This window comes from Ascaphus truei, chromosome 17 (genome assembly GCF_040206685.1).
Source record: "Ascaphus truei isolate aAscTru1 chromosome 17, aAscTru1.hap1, whole genome shotgun sequence".
Classification (NCBI taxonomy): Eukaryota; Metazoa; Chordata; class Amphibia; order Anura; family Ascaphidae; genus Ascaphus; species Ascaphus truei.
The window spans coordinates 11152918-11177681 of NC_134499.1; the positions used below are offsets into that span (position 1 = coordinate 11152918).

General features: G+C 44.6%; 1 protein-coding gene across 2 annotated transcripts in view; it reads left to right on the forward strand.

Moving 5' to 3' along the window:
* MYH9 (myosin heavy chain 9) overlaps positions 1-24764 on the forward strand; it is a 68492-nt gene that overhangs the window by 13307 nt on the left and 30421 nt on the right. For both annotated transcript variants that reach the window (XM_075573918.1, XM_075573919.1), the window contains exons 2-3: positions 5689-6039; positions 19832-19988. In XM_075573918.1, the coding sequence (XP_075430033.1) occupies positions 5707-6039; positions 19832-19988 (490 nt within the window). In that variant the 5' untranslated portion in view covers positions 5689-5706. The remainder of the gene's footprint in view (positions 1-5688; positions 6040-19831; positions 19989-24764) is intronic.

Below are 24764 nucleotides of genomic sequence, written 5' to 3' on the forward strand. Positions count from 1 at the left end.
CTTTAAGGCTTCGAAGGTGGTCATAATGTAAACCAGACTGGCCTAAAGACTGTAGCAGTACTTGTGTACTAGCTCTTCGAGTAAAATCTCAGACTTTTTATCTATCTATATCCTTGTGGTTTTCCTGGATGTCTTGAAAAAAATAATTTGTTCACCTTGTTTTACGTTCACTGTTGTATTTTCTTTCTATGGCTGGGAATGTTTGTGCATATGCTTAGAATTCTTTTTTTGTTAACTGTGAAAGAACTGTCAATGGAAGTCGTGAGCTTTTACAAATAAATTGTCGGGTCCTTTCAATAAGTTTGTAAAAAAGAATCGTTCAGTGGTAGTCTCCCTAGTTTGCCACTTGTGTTTTCATGACTTCCAAGTAACTGACACACCTGGATTAACCATATATTAGTCTGCACTACTGAATGTGGGTGCCCTGAATTAAACATGTCAATGTTGAAACAGTTGGTCATTTGTTAACTGATTCAGAAGGAGCTAGGGTATACATTTTTATTTGGTCCTTATAATTGCCTTCATATAAGTGTAATGGTCAAATACTAGGTAATATGATTTAATTTTAACCTAAATATGCTGTAAGTGGCAGAGGACAAGATCTACATCTGCTTTTCTCAACTTGTGGTATTGTATCTTCTAAGGATATCTCCTCTTAAAAGAGTAGCCCGACCCAGCCTTAACTTTTACTGCCTGTTTTTAGTAAGCCTTTAATGTTTGTAATATCACCAAAAAAGGCAATTGCAGCTGGGCCTCACTTCAATCGCAAATGCAGGAAATGGTGTAACTGTGTTCACATGCAGCTGTCAGTTTGCCAAGTTATGAAATATTTGCTAAAGACTATGCATGAAACATGGACCTCCTGTCTCCTACATTCTATTTTGAGATGTAATTGAGTTGAAATGTGGAGGTTTTTACCCCTTTAATGCTGCTGGTCATAATTCAACAGGCTCTTCCCTGCATGCTGTAATGGATTTAAGTGTAGGCCCTAATGTCTAATTGCAAAAAGTAGGAATATCAGATTAAACTTCATACACTGCTTCATTTGAGGCATGCCTGAGGAAATAAGGATAATCGATGTTTAAAGTCAGGACTTGGCTGTAAGAAGGTTCTTGGATTCAAGAACTCTTGAAACATTTATTATAGTACTGAAAGGATGCATGTCATAGGGATAAGATACAAAGTAAAGGCAGTGTGCACTCTGGGGGCTGTCCAATTGTGAGACAAGGGCTTTAAACATTTTGGGGGGCTTAAGTCTGCAATAATGGACAAACTGGCATTGTGCTCCGAGCTAGCATACATGGTCTCTGCTGACAGTTTTACATTGCTGGCAGAATGGTCTTATTACAGAAGCTTATGGCTTAGATTAGGAAAGTTTAAGGCTTCATTTGCCTTATTTGGTCTCTGCAGGATAAAATCTCTGACTGCAAAGTTTAGTCCCATTCTTTGTTAAAGCCTTTTGCAGCCAACCATCTTGTGGTTTCTCAGTTTTTGGATTTATCCGAATTTGCTGCTTTGCATATTCGGTGCGTGTTGCCAACTTGTATTGTTGGGAACAAACAAATTGCTGTTGCTGCAACATTTGTTTGCCATCATATAAATACAAAAATAGACATAAACCTGGCGCATGTGTAAATACAGTGAAATAATGTGAAATGATATTAAAGTCCAAATATACAGACTATTGTTCCCAATTCTGAGTGGTCACCTGGTGATAGATGGTATCAAAATCACAGAGCAAAGAGTAAACAGTCCTCCTCACGATATATTCAACCTCAACAAAGTATCCGGACGTTCCTCCTTCTCCTTCCGTGCACCCCAAAACTGGAACAACCTACCAGAGACTCTCATATCCACCACCAGCTTAAGTTCTTTCAAATCTAAGGCTGTCTCACACTTTAATCTGGTCTGTAACTGTTTCATACGCTCATAATATATATTTTCTTTAACTGTGCACGCAATGTCTTGTATATAATGTATACCCTGTTCATTTATGTAACTGTATTTGTAACCATGTATTATTTGTTTTACTCTGTGCCCAGGACATACTTGAAAACGAGAGGTAACTCTCAATGTATTACTTCCTGGTAAAATATTTTATAAATAAATAAATAAATAAATAAATAAACCTGCAGATGTATGACATAAAGCAGAGAAACAGGACATTGCGCAGTATATCTAGTTGCCAAATGTGCCCTTATGATCAAAGCTCAATGAGATGCCTACTTACTAGAAGTAGATAGGATGCATGCAGGGGAGAGAATCTGTACTTGGAGCCTTCTGAGTCCCGGTCGCCTCTTTTCTCTGCTCTATGTCATACATCTGCAGGTTGAATATATCGTGAGGAGGACTGTTTACTCTTTGCTCTGTGATTTTGATACCATCTATCACCAGATGACCACTCAGAATTGGGAACAATAGTCTGTATATTTGGACTTTAATATAATTTCACATTATTTCACTGTATTTACACATGCGCCAGGTTTATGTCTATTTTTGTATTTATATTCTTGATTTTGAGGTTTATTTTGGGATATTCCTCAATAGATTACCAGGCTGCTTTAGTTGTGCACTGCACTAATTAATTCACATATGCACTGCATAGTTTTAATTTAGGTATAGCGCTTGTCACAGTATATTTTGTATTTTTATATTTGTTTGCCATCAACCTAATACAGAATATTTCTTAATGTTCAATAATACATGCTTAATACAGTTATACATTTATAAAACAGTTTTCTGAAAGTGCACTCTTGGATCAATCTCCACAGCCTAGGAATAGTAATGCATTTTAGGGTGTGTTTAGACTTTAATTTCTTTGGCGCATTACCTTAGGCAAATGGGTGTGTAGCATTGCCATCAGCACTCACTTTCATTTTGAACCTGAAAAGTGGCAACTAGCCAGTGAGTGCATGAAGAGAGGAACTGGCACTAGTAACAAGTAGTCCCACACAGTTTACATTGGCAAGCCTCCTCTTATAGGTGAAGTAGCCACTAAAGTGGGTATCACTTTGGCTACCGCAGATATAAACGGTCTCTTCTCCCTTCATGCTTGGCGATTTAAAAGATGAGTTGATACAAAACATATCATGTCCACAAGTGTTCTTTCATGATGCTTTTATTTAAAAAAAATAACCAACAGTGAAGTGTATATTTGAAAGTGTTGCAAAAGGTTGGCTATCCTCCCTTTTTTCTGGTTTGGTACTGTTTTCAGTGTACACTCCAATCTGTTTTGGTACAAAATTATACTAAATATCTTTTTAATAACAGACTTGCCTCATTCTTAAAATAAAAAAATAAGATTTGCTCTGCTCCTGCCCCAGACATTCAGTTTTTTTAATTCTTAAATTCTTTACATCCCAATTGCATACTTTTGTTTGAAATCATCCTGCATTTTGCTTTCTGCACAATATCGATGTAAACATTTGCTCATTGCAAATGTTTTTATTTGGCTGTATGCGGTCAACTGACTTGCAGCTGCATTATTTCAGGCAGAAGATCCTAACTTCTTGCTCCTAATATAAACAAGGCTACTTGAATGTGAGATTTGCACTTTGTCACGTTCATGGTAAAATTATAGAAATTAACTGGTATTTGTTGTTGGAATTTAGGCATTTGAAAAGCTCTTAACTAGGAAAGGAATTTGCGTGCGCGCACTTGTGTAAAAATTTTTTTAATTTTAAATAGTTCGTCTATTTATATAGCACCATTAATGTACATAGCGCTTCACAGTAGTAAATCACATGACAATCATATAAACAGATCATGGGAATAAGCGCTTCAGACATAAGTAACACTTAGCTCTTTGGAGCAGGGACTCCTTTTTCTTACAATCTAATTGGTAGGCAGGAAGAACATACAGACAGGAGAGCATTCTGGTGAGTGCATCTGCAAGGGACTCAGATTTTATGTATCGGGTGTATAGTATTGGCCACAGAGCTACTTGTATGCTTCGTTAAGCAGGTGGGTCTTAAATATGGATAGAGAAGGTGCTAGTCAGATATTGAGGGGAAGGGCATTCCAGAGGTGTGGGGCAGTCGGTGAGAAGTTAAAGGCGGTAGGGCTTTAGATACAAAAAAAGTAGAGAACATCCTTGAGCAGAGCGCAAGAGTCGGGATGGTGCAAAGTGAGAAATTAGGGCTGAGATGTAAGGAGGGGCAAAAGCGTGTAAAGCTTTAAAAGTGAGGAGAATTGAGAGATGTGGGATTTGATAGGCCAGGAGAGTAATCTCAGCAGGCGGAGACAGACAGATTTAGGAAAGAGTACAGTAATAGACTGGAGAGAATAAGGGCCTGTCAGTTTCAGCAGTTGAGCAACAGAAGAAAGGGCGTAACTTTGTAATGCGGAGCAACATGTTTTAGATACGTTTTTGAATGTGAGAGGAGTAGTGTGACCCCCCCCCCCCCCCCAGGCAGCGTGCTTGCGCTACTGGGTGTATGACAGAACTTCCAACAGTAATGTGGAAGGAGGTAGTGGGGCCAGGTTTGGGATGAAATGAGGAGCTCTGTTTTTGTTATGTTTGTCGGTGGAGGGCCATTCAGAAACTTTGGTCTGTACAGCAGGTATAAGGTCAGCGGTAGAAAGGTAAATTTGAGTAGTCGCCATAGAGGTGATATTTGAACCCAAGAGATGTGATTAGGTCACCTAGAGTGTACAGAGAAAAGAGGTCCCAGGACAGCCTGTGGAACTGCCACAGATCGATGGAGGTGGTGTTGGCAGAAGAGTCATTGAAAGTATGGTGGGAGAGCTAAGAGGAGATCCAGGATAGAGCTTTGTTACGAATACCAAGAGTATGGAGAATGTGGAAAAGAGGGTGGTCCACAGTATCAAAGGCTGCAGAAAAGTCGAGTAATATGAGCAGTGTAATGACCCGGCTCTCTCATACTTTTTTTGGGGCAAGGGGCCAGATTTATTTTCTTAAAACCCTTCACACCATTGGGGGAGACATTCAGCCTTTATTTCCATGCTGGCATACACTTGTTTAATGTGCACAGGAGGTCTTGCCGTTGAGGAGAACATTTTATGACCTTGCAATAAATTCATTCAATTTGACTGGACCACTTAGTTAAAGGTACATGTTAGAGCTAGTACAGGACGTCTTAATTTCATTCCATTTGTTAGTAAGACATTACAAAATGAAAAAGCCTATTTATCTGAGTAAATTTTTATTTTTTTAGTTCTTTTTGAACACTTATGTTTTAGTGTTATTTAGATGTCTTAATTCTCTTAGAAAAATGCAATAGCAAGGCTCAATAGCAGCAAAATAATACATGGATCTGACAATATGTACTGGACTGACTTGGCTTATATAAGGTTTACTTGGCATAGTGCATATAGCATTTCATATCATTGTATTAAGGCAGAGGAACCAGTGTCAAACTTGGCTCGGATTATTCTTCTGTTGAAACATTCTCTGCCCCTTTACTGTTGTGGTTGTTGCTACTGACATTAGATGTTTAAACACTCTAGTAATGTGAAACTCTAACTTCTTTGCCATCAAATCAACCATTTGTGCAAGGGTTTCATATAATACACCAGTTGCCCCAATTTTTTAATTTACAAATTTTCATAAGGCCTCCTGTGTTGCTGCAGTTTGCAAGTTACTTAAGCAAATGTGTACTGTTAAAGATGCTAGTTGGCATAGGTTAATATATGCATTGATTAAATATAGATATTTCCTTGTTACAGACCTTACCCTGATTCACCATGGCACAAAAAGATGCTGACAAGTACCTATATGTGGATCGCAACTTCATTAACAACCCATTGGCACAGGCTGACTGGTCTGCCAAAAAGCAAGTATGGGTGCCATCTGAGAAGCATGGCTTCGAGCCAGCCTGCCTGAAGGAGGAGATGGGGGATGAAGCAATTGTTGAGCTGGCAGAGAATGGCAAGAAGGTGAAGGTCAACAAGGATGACATCCAGAAGATGAACCCTCCCAAGTTCTCCAAAGTGGAAGACATGGCAGAGCTGACCTGCCTGAATGAGGCCTCCGTCCTGCACAATCTTAAAGAAAGATACTACTCTGGCCTGATCTATGTAAGTCAAACTAACTACAATTTATTTATTCCAAATAACCTGTGATGCCATGGTACAATTTTCTCCTTTTACAGCATGCCGTAATTAAGATTTTGGTAAGAGTCTCTGCGTCTTTTCCAAAGTAAAAAAACCATTTCCCACCCTAATCGTACATATCTGCTTTGTTCAATAAGGAAGTAGAATAATTTCTGAAAGAGCCTAACTTAAATGATCTCCCCTGTAATATTTTTTTTCATGAGCGTATTAAGGCATGTATAGTTTACATTGCTCCTTAATATTTGTTAATGTGCTTTTTGTAGACTGCTATGGCCTATATTTACTAAGCTATTAAACCTAGCCTCTGTTTAAAAAAGCATTGGCTGCAAATGTAGCATATCAGAGCTTTTACTTTCAGTTGTATAAAAACACACAACTACCACTTTATACCAAGTTTTCTCTTAAATGGGGCGAGACCACATTTATCCTGGGTGCAAGCAAATACAAGCCAGGCTCTTGGGAGTTCATTCATTGGCAAGTTCTCTTAATTTTTTTCCAGTGTTTAGAAAGAGGGTGATTATTTCAACACTGCTGTCATTGTTCTATGAACATTTTAATTTATGGTCTATTGGGGTAGGAGACGTAAATAGCACACAATATACAAATTACCCTGCTTTGTAGTTATGCTGCATTCTGCAATTAAAAAAAACAAAAAAACACCACATTTAAGTGGGAAGAGGGTGGTCTCTGGAGTGGAGCCCTAGTCATTTGAACTCCAGTGACCTCCCCCTCCCCCCCCCCCCGATCACCAATATACTTGCCTCCATAGTGGGTGCCGGTAGCAGCTCTTGCAGGTTTAAAGGTCCCGGTCACTGGGGCCAATAAAAAGCTGCAAGTGATGACGTCATGGCTTCCCATTGGCCCGCGGGACATTTGGGACACTATTCGATTGCCCTGATGGTGTGCCTACTGGCACCCATTACCGAGGCAAGTATCCTGGGAAGCAGGGGGTCCCCAGAGCTGATATTAAAACTGTTCAGCTCAGACCCCCTGCTTCAATCCTATGACTGTTAAAAAAAAATATACATACATACATACACTAGCTGATAAACCCTGATTGCTGAGGGGGGCGGCAAAGGGCAGGGAGGGGGGGGGCAAAGGGCCGGGGGGGGTGAAGGGCCGGGCCCGGGTGAAAGATCCCTTCCCCTGCGGTTACTTACCTCGCACCGGGCCGCGCTCCTCCTCGGGTTCCTCGGCGGTCTCCGTTCCCCCCGGCGAGGCGGAGCTGAGACGCTCAGGTGAGGAGGTAGTGTGGGCCGCCCCGGCCCGTACAGCTCCCGACTGAGGGAGCCGGAGCAGCGCTCCCGGGGATGGTGACCTGGGGGCGCGGCCTCTAGGCCTGAAGGTGAGAGCGGCGAGAGCTTGCTCTGGGGGGTTGGGGGGGAGTGGTCTGTAAGAGGGAGCACCGGGGGAGAGGGTGATGTTTGTGAGGTCCCGCGGAGTGGTGATAGGGGGAGTTCCGCTGCGGGAAGGGCGAGGGGGGGTCAAGGCCGGGCAGCCGTTGAGGGCGGGGGGGGTGAGAGGGTGGATGGGCGAGGGGGGGGTGGTGTGTGTGTGTGTGTGTGTCCTATGGCCCGTCACTCCACCTCAGGCCTATGAGAGGTGTGCGGGGGTGGGCCAAGCCTGGCCCGGGGCGGACCAAGCCTGGCCCAAGGTCCAATGGGATTGCCGCTAGGGACACTGGGAGGGACACAGGGAGACACAGACACGGACACATAGAACACTTTCACAAATATATAGTATATATATATATATATATATATATATATATATATATATATATATATATATATATATATATATATATATATATATATATATATATATATATATATATATATATAGATGTATGTGTATGTGTATGTGTATGTGTACAAACTAATTCCTAAACCCTTCTCTTGCTTTGTTGGCCAGTTTGTATTTATATGGCTAATATTCCTATAGGTCTGCCTTCCACTTCCTAGCATTCCTGTGTACATTTTAAATTGTTCTCCTCCCCCTCAATTCACATTGTTCCTCCTCAACAGATAGTTCTGGCAGCAACATCAGGCACATTTTATGCAGGATTTTTTTTTTTTGTCTTCATTGCCTTCGCTCTGTTTTTAAATGGAATATTAATCCATTTTCCCCTAATGAATTAAAGTACTATTTTTATCCTTTGCATTCCCACCGGCTCGATCTCTCCACATCCTGTGCTTCCTAATTGCAGGCAGACTGCGGGGCGGGGGCGGGTGCCAAATGGCATAGTTGGGAGTTAATCTTTCCTGGCTCCCACCATGGTTACCTTTCCCATGACCCCCTGCTACGATGTTAAGAGATTGGCATTCTGTCTGCACAGGATGCTGCATGTCTTCTGCCCACAATACTAGCCTGTCCTTGCCATTGTTTTTGCAGAACTGCAAACTGGAGAACCTTTAAAAGCAATTAAATAATGTATCTTTAGCTGCACTGCAGCGTCAGATCTTTAACATAAGTATTGTATTTTTTTGTGTTCTATTTATGTAACATTGGGGCTACGGGTTTTTTTATATAGGGGAGTAGCCCGCCATGAACAAAGCTCCACTTTGCACTGCAGCCTCCCATTCAACTAAAGTGAACCAAGAATTTGACAGACGCAGCATTGTCTAATTGGAGCATTTATGCTTTGAAGCAAATTGTGCATGAAGCAGTTGCAAATTAAATACTTGAACTGCATCTTATATTATAAAATAAAAATGAGTGGCAAGTAGCAGGATGGAACTGACCTAGATTGGCACAAGTATTACATAGTCTCTTTACATCTTTGGCTGAGGGTTTTGAATGATTCAACCTATAAGGTGTGGCAGGTTTTATTAATCTGGTGTACTATGCAAGAAGTGGTCCCAAAGCTGACATGACTTCTGCTTTGAGGAGCAGGTTAAGTGTAGACTTGCGCTAAACCACTCCAGCTCATGGGGTGTGTAGTATTTACGTTTGCATCTTATGGAATACAGCTTAGCATCTTATGGATAGGTTTTAGTGTAAGGATTGGTACCATTTTGCTTGCATATGCTATTTGGTAGTTGAGTCATGAACAGCACACCTCTGAGCACATGACGTATATCTGACGAGGGTTAATACACAGCAATATAAGTGATCCACTTTCACCTACGCAGGCCCTTCAAATTAATATCTATATAATATCTATCGCCACCAAGGATACAACAAATATTTTCCCTAGGGTCATTGGTCCTTGTTTTCCTAGAAAAAATATGCACTTCACACCTCGTAGCAAAATGTGTCAGAATGTAATCGCTCTTCAAAACGTGCAGAGTTCAATCAGAAGGCTATGGTCACTACATTTTAGATTAAATATACAAAAATAGGTGCTCAAGTTACAGGAAAATATTACAAAAATACAGTATAATAAATGCAGACTGTTTCATCAAAATTCTAAACTAAACAGAACTCCCCAACACCACCATATGTTTGGGGTTCTCTAGGGGTCTTGAGTGGAAAATGAGATTTCACATGTCATAGCATTGACATGCCCTTGGTTGAAAATATAAATTCATCTAGATTTTTTTTTCTTCCTAAAACTTAATTGAAAACAAGCCCATCTGAGTGTCCGAGCCCCCCCTTCATCAACCTGCAATCATTTTTATGGCTAGAGAACTTTTCAATCAAAAGCTGACTGAATATATGAAATAGTTGATTGAATTTCTATAATTAGAACTCAATCTTCACTGCACCTGTAATTAAAATACACTTGGGTATAAGTTTTTCTAGTGTGAAGTTTGAGTGACCGTGGATATCTGTCCCTTACCCTCCCAATCGAACACTTTGCCTTATTTAGATCTCAGAACATTTACCATCGGACTATTGCAACTCGCTGTCCGACCCCTAAAATATTTCACATTTTGTAAAACTTGCACAACTTTTTGACTGCCACACCCTCTATTATTTTAAGGCACTTTCAGGAATCTATAAAGTTGTTATATAAAAGTTGTTTATTTCTGCTGTCGGGAAGTTGAATCCATTTTTCAATCCCCCACTTTCAAAAACAACCTCACATCTAGAAAAACAGCCAGGTCTGCCATAAACAGTCCTTGTAAATGTAAGACCATTTGCAACTAACATTAACCTCTGATCCAGATTTATTTAAATGGAGCATTTCTTCTGACATTATTAAATGCAAGGAATTTGTTAAATAGCAGATTAAACGGTGTAAAATAAGTTGTCAAAGTTGCCTCAACTCTATTGTAAAAAATATTGAAAGTGCTTCCTGCAGTCTTGTCAGCTTCCAATTGTCTACATGCTTCCTTTAGTGCCCACGATCAATACACCAGTAATGTAAAGGTTCATGGTGGCAGATTAACTTCCTTTCAAAAGATTCAACCGCACAAATTAAAATGGTTTTAAATATTTCTGCATAAAAATTAGTATATGGTGAGGAGGTTTTTTTTTGTTTAACTTTCTCAAATGTTACAATCGTTGGCCATTCAAAACAAGTGGTGAAGGTGTTCAACAATGTACTTTTTATATACAAAAACACCACGAGAATTGGGTAAGGATTGTAAGTATCACAGTATTTTGAGAAATTAAAGGATTGTCACTTCTCTTAGGTTGACATGTGACCATTTGCTTTGGTTCTAGGAGGGACATCCCCTTCAAATATATAAAACGCTGAGAACATCACTAGACATGCTGGTCTCATCCTGTCTATTCAACTGCTTGTCTGTCTTGTTTTCCCAGTTTGTTTAACATGCTTTGCATGTTCCATTGTTTTCTGTATATGCTGTTATGATGCTTCAAAGGCAAAATACAGTGTGCTTCTTGGCATAAATGTGAGTAAAAATGTATACTTCTGGCATCCTTCCAGAAGTTTGTAAAGAAGCCTGAATACACATGTATGCAGATGACACAATCCTATATGCACACAGCCATAGCCTCTCTGACCTTCAACACATACTTCAGTCTGACTTTTTCAGACTCCAAAACTGGATTTCCCAAAACAAACTGTTTTTAAACACTGACAAGACTGTAACAATGGTATTTGGGACCAAGACTAAATTTTTAAAGCTTCCAGTGACTGAGCTCCAGATTAGAACCAACGCTAACACCACCCTAACACCTGTCACTCGTTTTAAATACCTGGGCTTATGGTTTGACTCCCACTTAAAATTCGGGATGCACATTGATACCCTGACAACCAAGACTTATGCCAAACTAGGGGTTCTTTACAGGAGCAAATCCTCCCTAAGTCTCCTGGTCAGAAAGCGTATCGCACAGCAGATGCTAATGCCAATTATTGACTATGGAGACATAGTATATGGCTCGGCACCTCAAACCCACCGTGGCAAACTTGACACCCTCTACAATTAAATTTGTCGTTTTGTTCTCCAATGCAACTACAACACACATCACTGCGAAATGATCAAAGAACTTGATTGGTCATCACTCGAGTCTAGGCGCAAAGTTCACCTTTCCGGTCTTGCCTTTAAATTCTTTATGGGCAAGCTTCCCAGCTATCTGAACAAGCTCCTCACCCCTACCACCTGCAGCACTTATCTGAGATCTGACTCCAAAAGACTGTTCATGGTCCCAAGGCTCAACAAAGTATCGGCCGTTCCTCCTTCTCTTACCGTGCACCCCAAAACTGGAACAACCTACCAGAGACTCTCACATCCACCACCAGTTTAAGTTCTTTCAAATCTAAGGCTCTCACATTTTAATCTGATCTGTAACTGTCTCATACGCTCATAATATATATTTCCTTTAACTGTGCATGCAATGTCTTGTATATAATGTATACCCTGTTCATTTATGTAACTGTATTTGTCTTAACTCTGTGCCCAGGACATGCTTGAAAACGAGAGGTAACTCTCAATGTATTACTTCCTGGTAAAACATTTTTATCTTATACTATATTAGTGAAAGCACTGTATGTTTGCCTGCCTGCATGCATGCATGCCTGCTGGATGTCCGGTGTCCCTAGGGGAAATCTGATTGGTCCCTTGGCCCGCCCCCGCACACCTCTCATTGGCCTGAGGCGGAGTGACGGGCCAAAGGACACACAGGGACACACACACACAGGGACACACACACAGGGACACACACACAGGGACACACACACAGGGACACACACACACACACAGGGACACACACACACACAGGGACACACACACACACAGGGACACACACACACACAGGGACACACACACACACAGGGACACACACACACACACGGACACACACACACAGGGACACACACACACAGGGACACACACACACAATGACAGACACACACACAGTGACACACACACACACACACACTGTTACCTACATTAGCGGGGCTCACAGTTAGCAGCACCCGCGCGCACCTCCTCCTCTCCCCGTGTCTCCCGCGCTTTCACCCCGACCCCCCCCTCCCCCGGCGCTGCTACAGTCAGCGGGACACACACACTATTATTACCCCTTCAGCGCCCCCCCCCCCCCACCCAGTGTCAGCGGCCGTGCGAGACCCCCCCTCTATATCTCCCACCTCTCCCCCCCCACACATATACATGCCCCCCCCTCACCGGCGCTACAACTCACCCCCTCCCCGGCGGGGGAACAGCCAGTGGCCAGGCAGGCTGCCTCGCGGCGCCGAGTGCCCAAGATGGCGGCGCCCGGGACACAGCGGGGGAGCGGCCACAACACGCTGCCTCCCGCCTCAGATCCACGTGGGACCTGCCGGACGGGTGAGTGAGCGGCCTTCACCACCCCTCACCCCCCATCACCTCCCCTCACCTCCCCTCACCCCCTTTCACCTCCCCTCACTCCACTTCTCCCTTCCACCCCCCTTCACCTCCCCATTTACCTCCCCCCTCACCTCCCTATTTACCTCCCACCCTTAACCTCCCCTCCACCCCCCCCTTCACCTCCCCTCCACCCCCCTCCCTTCCACCCCCCCATCACCTCCCTTCCACCCCCCTCCCTTCCACTCCCCCCCCTTCACCTCCCCTCCACCCCCCCTCCACCTCCCCTCCACCCCCCCCTTCACCCCTTCACCTCCCCTCCACCCCCCCTTCCCACCGCCCCCCCCCTTCCCACCGCCTCCCCCCCCTTTCCACCGCCTCCCCCCCCTTCCCACCGCCTCCCCTCCCCCTTCCCACCGCCTCCCCTCCCCCTTCCCACCGCCTCCCCCCCCTTCCCCACCGCCTCCCCCCCTTCCCACCGCCTCCCCCCCCTTCCCACCGCCTCCCCCCCTTCACACCGCCTCCCCCCCTTCACACCGCCTCCCTCCCCCCCTTCACACCGCCTCCCACCCCCCCTTCACACCGCCTCCCACCCCCCCTTCCCACCGCCTCCCACCGCCTCCCACCCCCCCTTCCCCCCGCCTCCCACCCCCCTTTCCCCCCCGCCTCCCACCCCCCCTTCCCACCGCCTCCCCCCCTTCCCACCGCCTCCCTCCCCCCCTTCCCACCGCCTCCCACCCCCCTTCACACCGCCTCCCACCCCCCCTTCCCACCGCCTCCCACCCCCCCCTTCCCACCGCCTCCCTCCCCCCCTTCCCACCGCCTCCCTCCCCCCCTTCCCACCGCCTCCCTCCCCCCCTTCCCACCGCCTCCCCACCGCCTCCCACCCCCTTCCCACCGCCTCCCACCCCCGCCTTCCCACCGCCTCCCCCTTCCCACCTCCTCCCCCTTCCCACCACCTCACCCCTCCCCCCCCCTTTCCACCACCTCCCCCCCTTCCCACCACCTCCCCCCCTTCCCACCACCTCCCCCCCCTTCCCACCACCTCCCCCTTCTCACCACCTCCCCCCTCCTCCCCCTTCCCACCACCTTCCCCCTCCTCCCCCTTCCCACCACCTTCCCCCTCCTCCCCCTTCCCACCACATCCCCCCTTCTCTCCCTTTCCACCACCTTCCCCCTCCTCCTCCTTCCCACCACCTCCCCCCTTCCCACCACCTCCCCCCTTCTCCCCCTTTCCACCACCTCCCCCCTCCTCCCCCTTCCCACCACTTCTCCCCTCCCCCCCCCGCTCCCCTTCCCCCCCGCTCCCCTTCCCCCCCGCTCCCCTTCCCCCCCCCGCTCCCCTTCACCCCTCCTCCGCTCCCCTTTCCACCCCCCCCCTCCACCTCTTTTTACCCTTTCCCCTCCCACCCCCTCCCACACTTCAACCCCCTCCTCAAACCCTCCCCCCCCCCTCCTCTAACCCTTCCCCCCTCCTCCACCCCCTCCTCCCCTTCCCGCCGCCCTTCGCCTTCATGCCTGCCTTACCGCCTCCCCACCCCCGCCTCTGCCTTTCACCCGCCCTTACTCCGGCCGCCTCTGCCTTTCACCCACCGCCTCACAGCCGCTGCACGCACTCAACAGACACCCGCCACACTCGACACATACCTGCCGCCACACACACCTGCTGCCTCCCGCCCCTACCCCCCGACATCACTGACCCACCGCCTCACACCCTAGCAGGACCCCCACTTACAGACAGCACTCACAACCCACGCGCCACCCGCCGCCTCACACCCTTGCAGGACCCCCACTCACAGACAGCACTCACAACCCACGCGCCACCCGCCGCCTCACACCCTAGCAGGACCCCCACTCACAGACAGCACTCACAACCCACGCGCCACCCGCCGCCTCACACCCTAGCAGGACCCCCACTCACAGACAGCACTCACAACCCACGCGCCACCCGCCGCCTCACACCCTAGCAGGACCCCCACTCAGACAGCACTCACAACCCACGCGCCACCCGCCGCCTCACACCCTAGCAGGACCCCCACTCACAGACAGCACTCACAACCCACGCGCCACCCGCCGCCTCACACCCTAGCAGGACACACGACTCAGATTTTTACATCACTTATGGCACCAAAATATACATTGTACTGTGGTGTGGTTACAATAAACCATTTTTATACAACATCGTATTACATTTTCTTCCATCTTTCTTTTCAATATTATTATCCAACCTTTACAACAAACAGTCACCTATTGTTCCACGATTTATAAATAATACTACCTATTACGCATTTACATCCCGGGCAACGCCGGGTCTCTCAGCTAGTAAATAAATAAAATTTTCATAGTTGCACTTGGAAATATACTTCCAAAAATCTTGCACCATTAAGGTTTTTAAAGTGACCAGTTTGTGAAAAGAAAATGTAGAAATAGCTGATCTAGTAGCAATCACTAGGTATAATTTCAAGTAACTTTTGAAGGTGGTTGCTGCTTCAACTTGTCCCTGTAAGAAGGTATTGTACAGCAGATAACAGATGTGGTTTGTATGTGTTTAGTGGTACAGCCAGGCTAAGGCCCCACTGCACGCGCCTTGCGTCCTGGCGGTACGTCCAGGTCAGGGCAGTATACACAGTGCACCCACCCACCCCCCATCCCTGCAGCAAGGGATTGCAATGCCAAGCTATAGAAGTTCTGGAGCCACATCACATCTGTTTAGTGTCAAGGCTGCAGGTTTGTGTGTGTGGAGCGGAGAACCTATCCCAGAATCTGATTTTGTCCATCCCCTCCCATTTATGCCAGGCTGCCAGCAATCTCCCCTCATTAGCTCCCTGCCACGTGATGTGTCGCCGCTCAGGATCACAATCCTATTGTAGTCCTTGCTATCTGACGTCTCAGTGTGTAGTGACTGGACGCGAGGAGGCACTAGGGACATCTAGGGAGGAGAGCGGTGCGCACGCTGCCTGCTGTACTGGGGACCAAGCCTAAGGAAGGCTTTGATGTATGTAAAACTGGTGGAAAAATGTGACCACTACAAAAAAGTGTCTGGCAAGCCAGACACACAAGGCACTCTTTTTGTTAGTTTTTTTGTGTGGGTGTAGTGGTCAAATTAGACTAAAAATAATTACTGGATTTAAACCCTGTTATGCAAATCAGAAGTAGACTGTATGCCACATCACACCTTTGCAAACAGTGTATGCCAATCTAATGTAGCACAGTTGAGGATGGGACATGGTGAAGAAACAGGAATTGTCTCTGGAAATGTCTAACTTCTCATTCAAAATTTCATTTGAAATGCAGTGTCACTCAATGTCAAGTGTACCCTTCATCTTGTGTTTTTCAAATCTGTCATGTTCTCAGAGTTCAGAAGCGCTTTATAATCTTACTATTGTTACGCGAGTTAATACAATAAACGGCTGCACCCGATAAACCTTAGTGACATGACCTACTGGTTGCCAAATTGGTGTTCTGCAATCTTACTTTAGGTTCTCTATTTTATTTTTTTTTAAAGCTTTTAACATGACACCTTATTACTATTTGTTTTTTTGTAGTACATTTAGTTTATGCTGCAGAACTCTAATACTTTCTGCCTCCCTCACTAGAAGTGATCAGCTGCATTTTAGGCATCCCATCTCGATTTAATTGGAAGAACCTGCTGCTTTGTCACTTGAGTATTTGGTACACTGTCCCAGTCTTGATACGTCCAGAACGTTGTTAGAAAAGTTGAGATTAATTCATGCTTGGGTCTCTGGGGCACAGCTAGTCACGAGTGGGCCTCTGTTTCTTAAAATAAATGAAAGCCCTCGCCCCAGGGACCTACCTGTGGAGTGGTCCTTACGCAGCAACTGAGGTAGCTCACCTAAGCTGTTGCGGGGAAGGTGGGCCGAACTTCCATATTGGGACCACCTTGGTGGACTTCTGCCACCAATTAAGCCCCTGCACCACTGGTAGAATCTGTGGGGGGCCCTTAGAAATGCCGGAACACTGTCGGCTGATAAAATTAGTGTTCGTGTGATGTGAAGAACGGGCCCCTAAAGGTCGGCCCTGATGCAGCCAAACCAGGTGCACATATAGTAGTTCCGCCACAGTTCGGATGCCCTCCCACTACCCATTTCAATAACATGTTAAACATCCCCTTACCTTTCTGTGGTAAAATCTGCGCTCTACAGTATGCTAGTCTTTCAGTGTACATTCATTAGTTTTCTTTGAGCTGCAAGGTAAGGAATGAGCTTGTTTGTGCATAATTGGCACGTTTTGAATAGTAAATGGGAAATAGCCCTGACATCTGATGCCTATAGTTTTTAATAGATGTATAGTGCACCTGTATGTCTGACTCTGAGGCAGTGTGGTGATGCTGTGACTGAGTGCCGATGAAGGGCTTGTTGCCAATAACTAAGTGCCCTAATGGTAACATGTTCCAAGCAGTTGAGGTCTTAGAACAGCCTGTGTGGCTATACGACGACTGCAGATCATACCGTTCTTGTAAAATTTGAAGGCTTTTACCCATTGTTCACATTACATTTCCGGCAGCATCCTTCTCAATGGAACAATTATAAGGCCTAGTGATACTAACTCGGCCTACTAATTCTCTTCCACCCCTTTTTAAGTTGGAAACTGTGATTAACCCGGAAGCTACATTTCTGCTTCCTACTTCTTTGTTGGGCCCTTTAATGCCTGTGTGCTATAGTTGAAGTTTCCTGTTTTTAGAGAGGCTTCCCCTCACATTCTGTGGCTATGTAATGAGTTATCGATGCCACCTAGTTACATTCTTGTGTTGGAGAGATTGTGGTAACATGCAGAGGTTGCATGGTGAACTAAGTAAAAAGTATTTCCTTAAGCCCATTATTACAAGTTTCTCCCTCCCCCCCCCCCCTCTCTCAGGAGCTTAGTTGATTCTTAATGTTCTAACTAAAGATCAGGAGCTATTGGAAACTCTCAATATGCCACGTTTCTAAATCCCCTCCATCATTCTGACTCATAGTTCCATTAGGCTGGTTTTATAGTAAGTGCTGGCGCGCAGTGTTGCGCATATAACATAACCGGTGATGTGCGTGGCTAGGGGGCGTGACCATGACACCAGAAGGGTATTGTGATTGGCTGTCATGTGGCGCAACAATGCACATTTTTTGCATTTCCTCAGATCTGCCGCACGCTCACTATATTACAGGCCTTCTGGTCCAAAGTACTCGGATCGCTGGTTCTACATTTAATGTTGAACAGTTGCTAACACTGCAGGTTGTTTTATTTGGGACGAGCAGGATATAGAAGTATAATACAGGCATACCCCGCATTAACGTACGCAATGGGACCGGAGCATGTATGTAAAGCGAAAATGTACTTAAAGTGAAGCACTACCTTTTCCCCACTTATCGATGCATGTACTGTACTTCAATCTTCATATCCGTGCATAAGTGATGTAAATAATACATGTGTAACAGGCTCTATACTCTCCCCGCTTGCGCACAGCTTCGGTACAGGTAAGGAGCTGGTGTTGCTGTTCAGGACGTTCTGACAGGCGCATGCGTGAGCTGCCGTTTTCCTATTGAGCGATATGTACTTACTCGCGAGTGTACTTAAAGTGAGTGTCCTTAAACCGGGGTATGCCTGTACTCTGTTTTTGGAATATTTACCCTGGCGATGAATATACTTGGTCTTTAAATGACACTGTAAAACATTGTAGCTGTATGGTTAATATCAATGGTCCAACTAACATGAGGTACAGCTGCTGTTTTTAGTGAATGAGCCCCAGTGTTGGTTCAAAAACAAAGTTCTAATTTACCTGTGCTCATTTGCATGTAACTTCCCAGAATACCTGGCTGCTGTGGAAGCATTGTATGCAAAGATATATAATGGGGGAGAAGCAGGGTTGCAGACCGCCTGGCATGTTAAAGCAGCAGTGCTACAACTTTTCTTTTGTGACTATAATTCTATATTCTTACCTAAGCTGGCAATCGTTTCGTGCTCCTGTTATAACTATAAAAATTCTCATGTATGCAGTTAACTGCAGCTTCGGTCAGTGTAAGGCCGTGTCCATAGATGGACAGGCCGTGCTGAGGCGTGTGGACGCTCCGCGCTGAGCCCCTGCATCCTCAATGAGGATGCCTTGAGAGGGGGCTCACGCAGGCGTGCGGAGGAGTTGGAGGTTTCAGCCGAGCGCCAAGCTGTTTTTCAGCGCGCTGTCGGCTGAAACCCTGCAATGAGTGGGGCTGCGTCAACGTCACGGTGACGTCGACGTCAGTGCGTCGCGGGCGATTGGCCCAGCGACGTCACTGCCCCGCCTCCCTACAGTCTCCCCCCACCTCCGATCGCGGACGCTGGCTCGCCTGTATGGGCGTGAAATCGCCCAGCTTCTGCAGGCGAGCCTCAGCGTCCGCTCGCCTCAGCACGGCTCCCCCCCTCTATGGCCCGGGCCTAACTCAACAGCTACAATGTATCCTTATGTTAAGGTGAGAAAGGGGATATCTGCTACACACCATATAATCAACAAACATACATTACCGGTGCTCTTGTATTGAAGGATGACCTGCTGGAACTCCAAATAGTATGCTACAACACAAGGCATGTCAGATTTTCTAAAGCTGTTAGTGGCCACTTGAAAGACGGCTCTGGTCAAAACGTCGCTTAGTAACATGATCTATTGCTACAGTTTGCAGCGCATAACTCTGATTTGTTGCAAATGTTCCCAGCAAACAGGAGTGCTGCAAAAATCTTGCTCTGCTGGGGAGGTGAGCTAAAACCTGCTATAGAAATCAAAGATGCTTTAAAACTTGGCACGAAGATGAATAAAGTCACTATCAAATACTACAGTACTAATTTTATTTAAACAAGATTTCACATGTTTTCCTGCTTTAATGTGCTCACAAGTGGTATTTTACAATATAATATTGCTATTGTAGCACACCATAAAAACGTCCATGTTTAATAGTAATGTTGAGGAAGCTTTGTGTGGTTTTTTTTTTTTTTTTTTAAATGCAATGGAATTAAAATTTCAAATTCAGAATAGAGAAATCAGTAAACCCTTTATAATTTCTTTTACATTTTTTTTTCTCCTAACTTATTTGCAGACTTACTCCGGCCTGTTTTGCGTTGTAATAAACCCCTACAAGAACTTGCCAATTTACTCAGAAGAAATTGTGGACATGTACAAAGGGAAAAAGAGACATGAAATGCCCCCTCACATTTATGCCATCACAGACACTGCCTACCGAAGCATGATGCAAGGTAAGCTCCCCCCTCTGCGCCATCAAATCGCTGGCGTTCACCGGACGCCTTGACTTTGTATATTCCTGAAAACAAATTGCCCGACAACCAGTGCACAAATACAGCAAGTCTCTATTTATTTGATCTGCAGTCATATTTAGTTGTATGGATGTAGTATCTCGCCCCCATGGAAATAGTAAAAATACTCGGAAATTCTCCTTTTGGCACACTTTATCTGCTTGCTTAAATTTTTGGGAAAAGTTGGTTCAGATGTTCACACTGTACACTTCTCTACAGTATATATTTCCCAATCTAGGCATGTAGTCACAAAGCATGTAGTTTGCTGTCTAATTATACTGCAGAATAGCGCAGGTACACTATATATAGATGCAATATATCTACAGTATATTGGTGTACACACAGAAAATTACAGAACATGCAATGCTTTTGAACAAACAGTAATGTAGTTCTGAGCTTCAAGTAGCTGCGTTTTTTTTCTCTCGGTTTTTTTGTTCCCCCCACTCCCCCCCCCCCCCCCCCCCCCTTTTTCCCCTTTCCTGGGCAGGAGCTATAGAACTAGTGAATGTAACGTGCCTTCAGACAGGGGCGGGCATAAAACAGCAGATTTGAAGTTAAGATATAAACTAATCAACTCTGGCATACAAACTATTAATATAACTGAGTTGGAGCACACACAGGTCATTTCTACCTGCATTCTTCTAGCAACAATGAGTCATAAAATACAGATCTTAATCTGCCACACTTCAGTATTTCATGTTTTTACTGTCGTTTTATGCTCTTATTACATTGGTCTTAAATGCAACTTGTGGGTTGACAGGTGAGGTTTTGTTTGCGTAAACTTCTGCTATGTCCTAATGTGTTTGCCCTTTAATCTGCCTGGGCAATTACCCCTAAAATGTTAGGCACTTTGTGGATTTACTAGGAGTAATAAATATTAACTTGGATTAAGTTTGTCTCCAAGAGGTAACCTTTTTTGATGCTTAACTGTTAAATGTAACCTGTTTTGAACAAGGTTACATTTAGGGGTGACCTTGCATTGTGGGTGTTCTTGGTAATGTCCAAATGCAATGTGAGCAGCGCTTCTGGTTTTTACTTCAGTGGCCTAATGTTGGCAATCTCTGATGTTTGAGAAGGATAATGGGCACGTCACGGTCTTACCAGGCAGAGGAAGCTGTACATTGTAAAAGTCAGACATTCTCGCTTTTGCAGTAAACTGTATGTTTAGTATTGATGCAACGTAAGGATATAGCTCAATCGTCAAAATGGAGAACCTTGGGGGGCGGGAGGTGGTCTGAGAGCTTGCTGGGTATCTGTGTTTGGGAAACTTGGAGTAATAAGTGGTGTATGTATCCAGAATAATATTGTGAAACTCTGGGGAACCCTGTCCTTTATCTATCTCCCCTACCTTGTCTATCACTTCTCTTCTCCCTCCCCTCCCCATTTTCCCCCTCTTATCCCTCCTCCCTCTCCCCCTCTCAAAATAACTTTTCCATAACACACACACACACACACACACACACACACACACACACACATACACACACACATACACACACACATACACACACACATACACACACACATACACACACACATACACACACACACATACACACATACATACATACATACATACACACACATACATACATACATACATACACACACATACACACACATACACACACACATACACACACATACACATACACACACACACATACACACATACACACACATACACACACACACATACACACATACACACACATACACACACACACATACACACACACATACACACACATACACACACATACACATACACACACACACATACACACATACACACACATACACACATACACACACACATACACACACACACATACACACATACATACATACATACATACACACACATACATACATACATACATACACACACATACACACACATACACACACACATACACACACATACACATACACACACACACATACACACATACACACACATACACACATACACACACATACACACACACACATACACACACACATACACACACATACACACACATACACGTTGGCAATCAGGCTGAAAGCAAAAACATAAATCTGTTTCGTGTTAAGCTTTGATGCTTCTCTCACTGACGTTACAAAATACTATTCTGAGTTAAAACTGGTCAACTATTGCAGGAGCTTGTGTAAGTGCCATAGCATTCCAGCACATGTCTGTATTGGCATGGTACAGGTAGTAATGGCATAATTGTGATAGGTTTAACACAGGAAGTTGTTCTCTGTATTCTTGTATTAACATTTTGCAGAGTTGTAAACTAATTTTTACACTCCCCGACCCCCCCAAGTTATTTTGAGCTACACTTACAAACCGTTTCTTTCACTTGCCAACTACTCATTTGCTTCAGGAGTAGCATGTAATAAGTTCATCTTGAAATAATGAATAAAAAGTTGAAATACAGTACACTGTACATGTTAGTTGTTGGCTAGTGGATAAGAACAAAACCTAAGTGGCTTAACTTAACACCAACGTGGTCTTCCTTGATCACAGAACAGTAAACTTTCCCAGTGGGACGCCTCTCTGCAGGACTAAGGCCTTGCCCCCGCTGCCTACTACAGCGTCCGCTGTGGCGGACGCTGCGCGCACGAGAGCCCTCCCCGCTATGGCACCGGGCCCGCTGCGAGGGGGGGCTGCAGCGCTCGCGCGAGAGCTACTCCTGCTCTCAATAGAATTGAGAGCAGGACTCGCGTCGAGCGGCTAGGCACGCCCCCCGGCGGTTCAGCCAATGAGGGCGAACCTGTCGGGTGACGTCATGGCCGCGCCCCCGTCACTCCTCCGCCACGTCTCTGCTCCTGCAGTGAGCTGCAGACCAGGGAATCGGCTGAACGCGCCGCCAAAAGCGCGGGCATCCGTTACAGCGTCGTGACCGGGGCCTTAGCCTTACCTTGTCAGAATCTTCATCTGATAAACTATAAATGTAGTGCACTGCATGCATTACTTTACAGCTGGAGTGGTCCTCAAGGGCCACCAACAGATCAGGTTTTCAGGATAACCCGTGCTGAAGCAGGGATATGCTGAACCTGACATGCTTGAGGATTGGAGTTGGCCACCCCTGATCTAAAGAAAGACAGCAACTTTTAGTATTGGTATCCTTTCCACAGTCTGTCGGGGAGGAGTAAGGTCAGAAAGCTTGAAGTTGAGGGATCCATTTGTTTGTTTTTGTTTTTTTATTTTTTTGCAGTAAAACCTCTAATGTTTGCACTCTTGTGCAACCGGCTCTTCAAGCGCAGCTCAACCAAATGTCAAGTTACAAATGCCTTTTAGGCATGTATTCATTACTGCCCCTGCTATACAAGATTTGTATTGTGAAAACACCATAGTGTGATTTAGTAGTAATATCCCTTTTAAAGGATTGGGGATTGTTTGCTTGTAGCAATTATCACCACAACCACCATGTAAAATGAAAATCCTTGATATACAGATACTTAAAAAAACATTTTTCATTGATACTGGAAAAGCTGTTCCCCCATCATTTTACTCCCAGCTTTCTATTTACTGGCATGCTGCAATTACTTATCCTATAAAATAAAGAGCCCTTGCACAAATCTGGAATGGTTTATGTCCCTGGTTTCTTGTTTTGGAATAACTTGTGGGATGTGCAAAACATATTTTTGGTGCAGGCCCCCAGGGCAGCCATTTTCAAGTCTAAATCTTAAATTCTTAACGTTGCTAAATGTTACTGGCTGCCACCATAGGTAAAATACTGTTCCTTTGCTCAAGTGCAGATTAGAATGAAAGTTGGGTGAAACATGTCATGTTCTAAGTATCAAATTCCTTTTGTTAGTGTTTCCAGCAGAGATGGGTTAACTTTAAATGTGATTTTAACCACAACTGAAACCCATATTAAATTATTTTTTTTTAAATTGGCTTTCATTTGTACATCAATTCAGTTGCATTCCTATTGTTGTAATGGATTCACATGAAGAATTTCATTTGACATCTGAACATCAACTTGATCAATTACTTTGCAACGTTCTGTAGCCAAACCTATTTGTATCTGTGCACATGTTGATTCTTTGTACATTGGTTTTGTTGGGTTGCATTGGGGTGGCACTTGGCAGACAATTCCTACCAAATGTATCAGTTTAGCAACTTTTACTTCAAATTGATGCCTAAAATATTACTGGAAAGTTGTAATCCAGATAACACCACTGGGTGATCCTGTGGCAGTTCAACATGGATTTTCTTGAGCAGTCCCATCCAAATGTCTTATGATTTAGCAATTTGTGTTTAAAAAAAAAAAAAAAATTTTTTTAATGTACATGCAATCATACGTTGCAAGCCAATAAGATATTCATATCTATGTAATATCTTAACCAATAGTTGATCTATATTGGCATTTAATTCCCAGGGAAATAAAGGACTGTTGAGGTTACAGACTGATGGGTCTCACACCTAACTTTCTCACTTAGATGGCTTGTTCATTAAAACTGTTACTCCTTCTTTCACGTTTGTAGATTAATGCAATATATAGCTACAAAGCTCAATCTAAATCTAGCTAGAATATAGATGGAAATGCAGTAACCTACAGTAATGGAACTCTAATTACATTAATGAGTTAAACCAGAAACACTTAAGCTGCCACTTGAGGACTGAGGCAGCATAGGGAAAAACAATTGAGGCTAAAGGTAGAATAGGTCAGATATGATTGGGTAAATAGACATAATAGTAGCAGCACACATCAGCCAAAATGA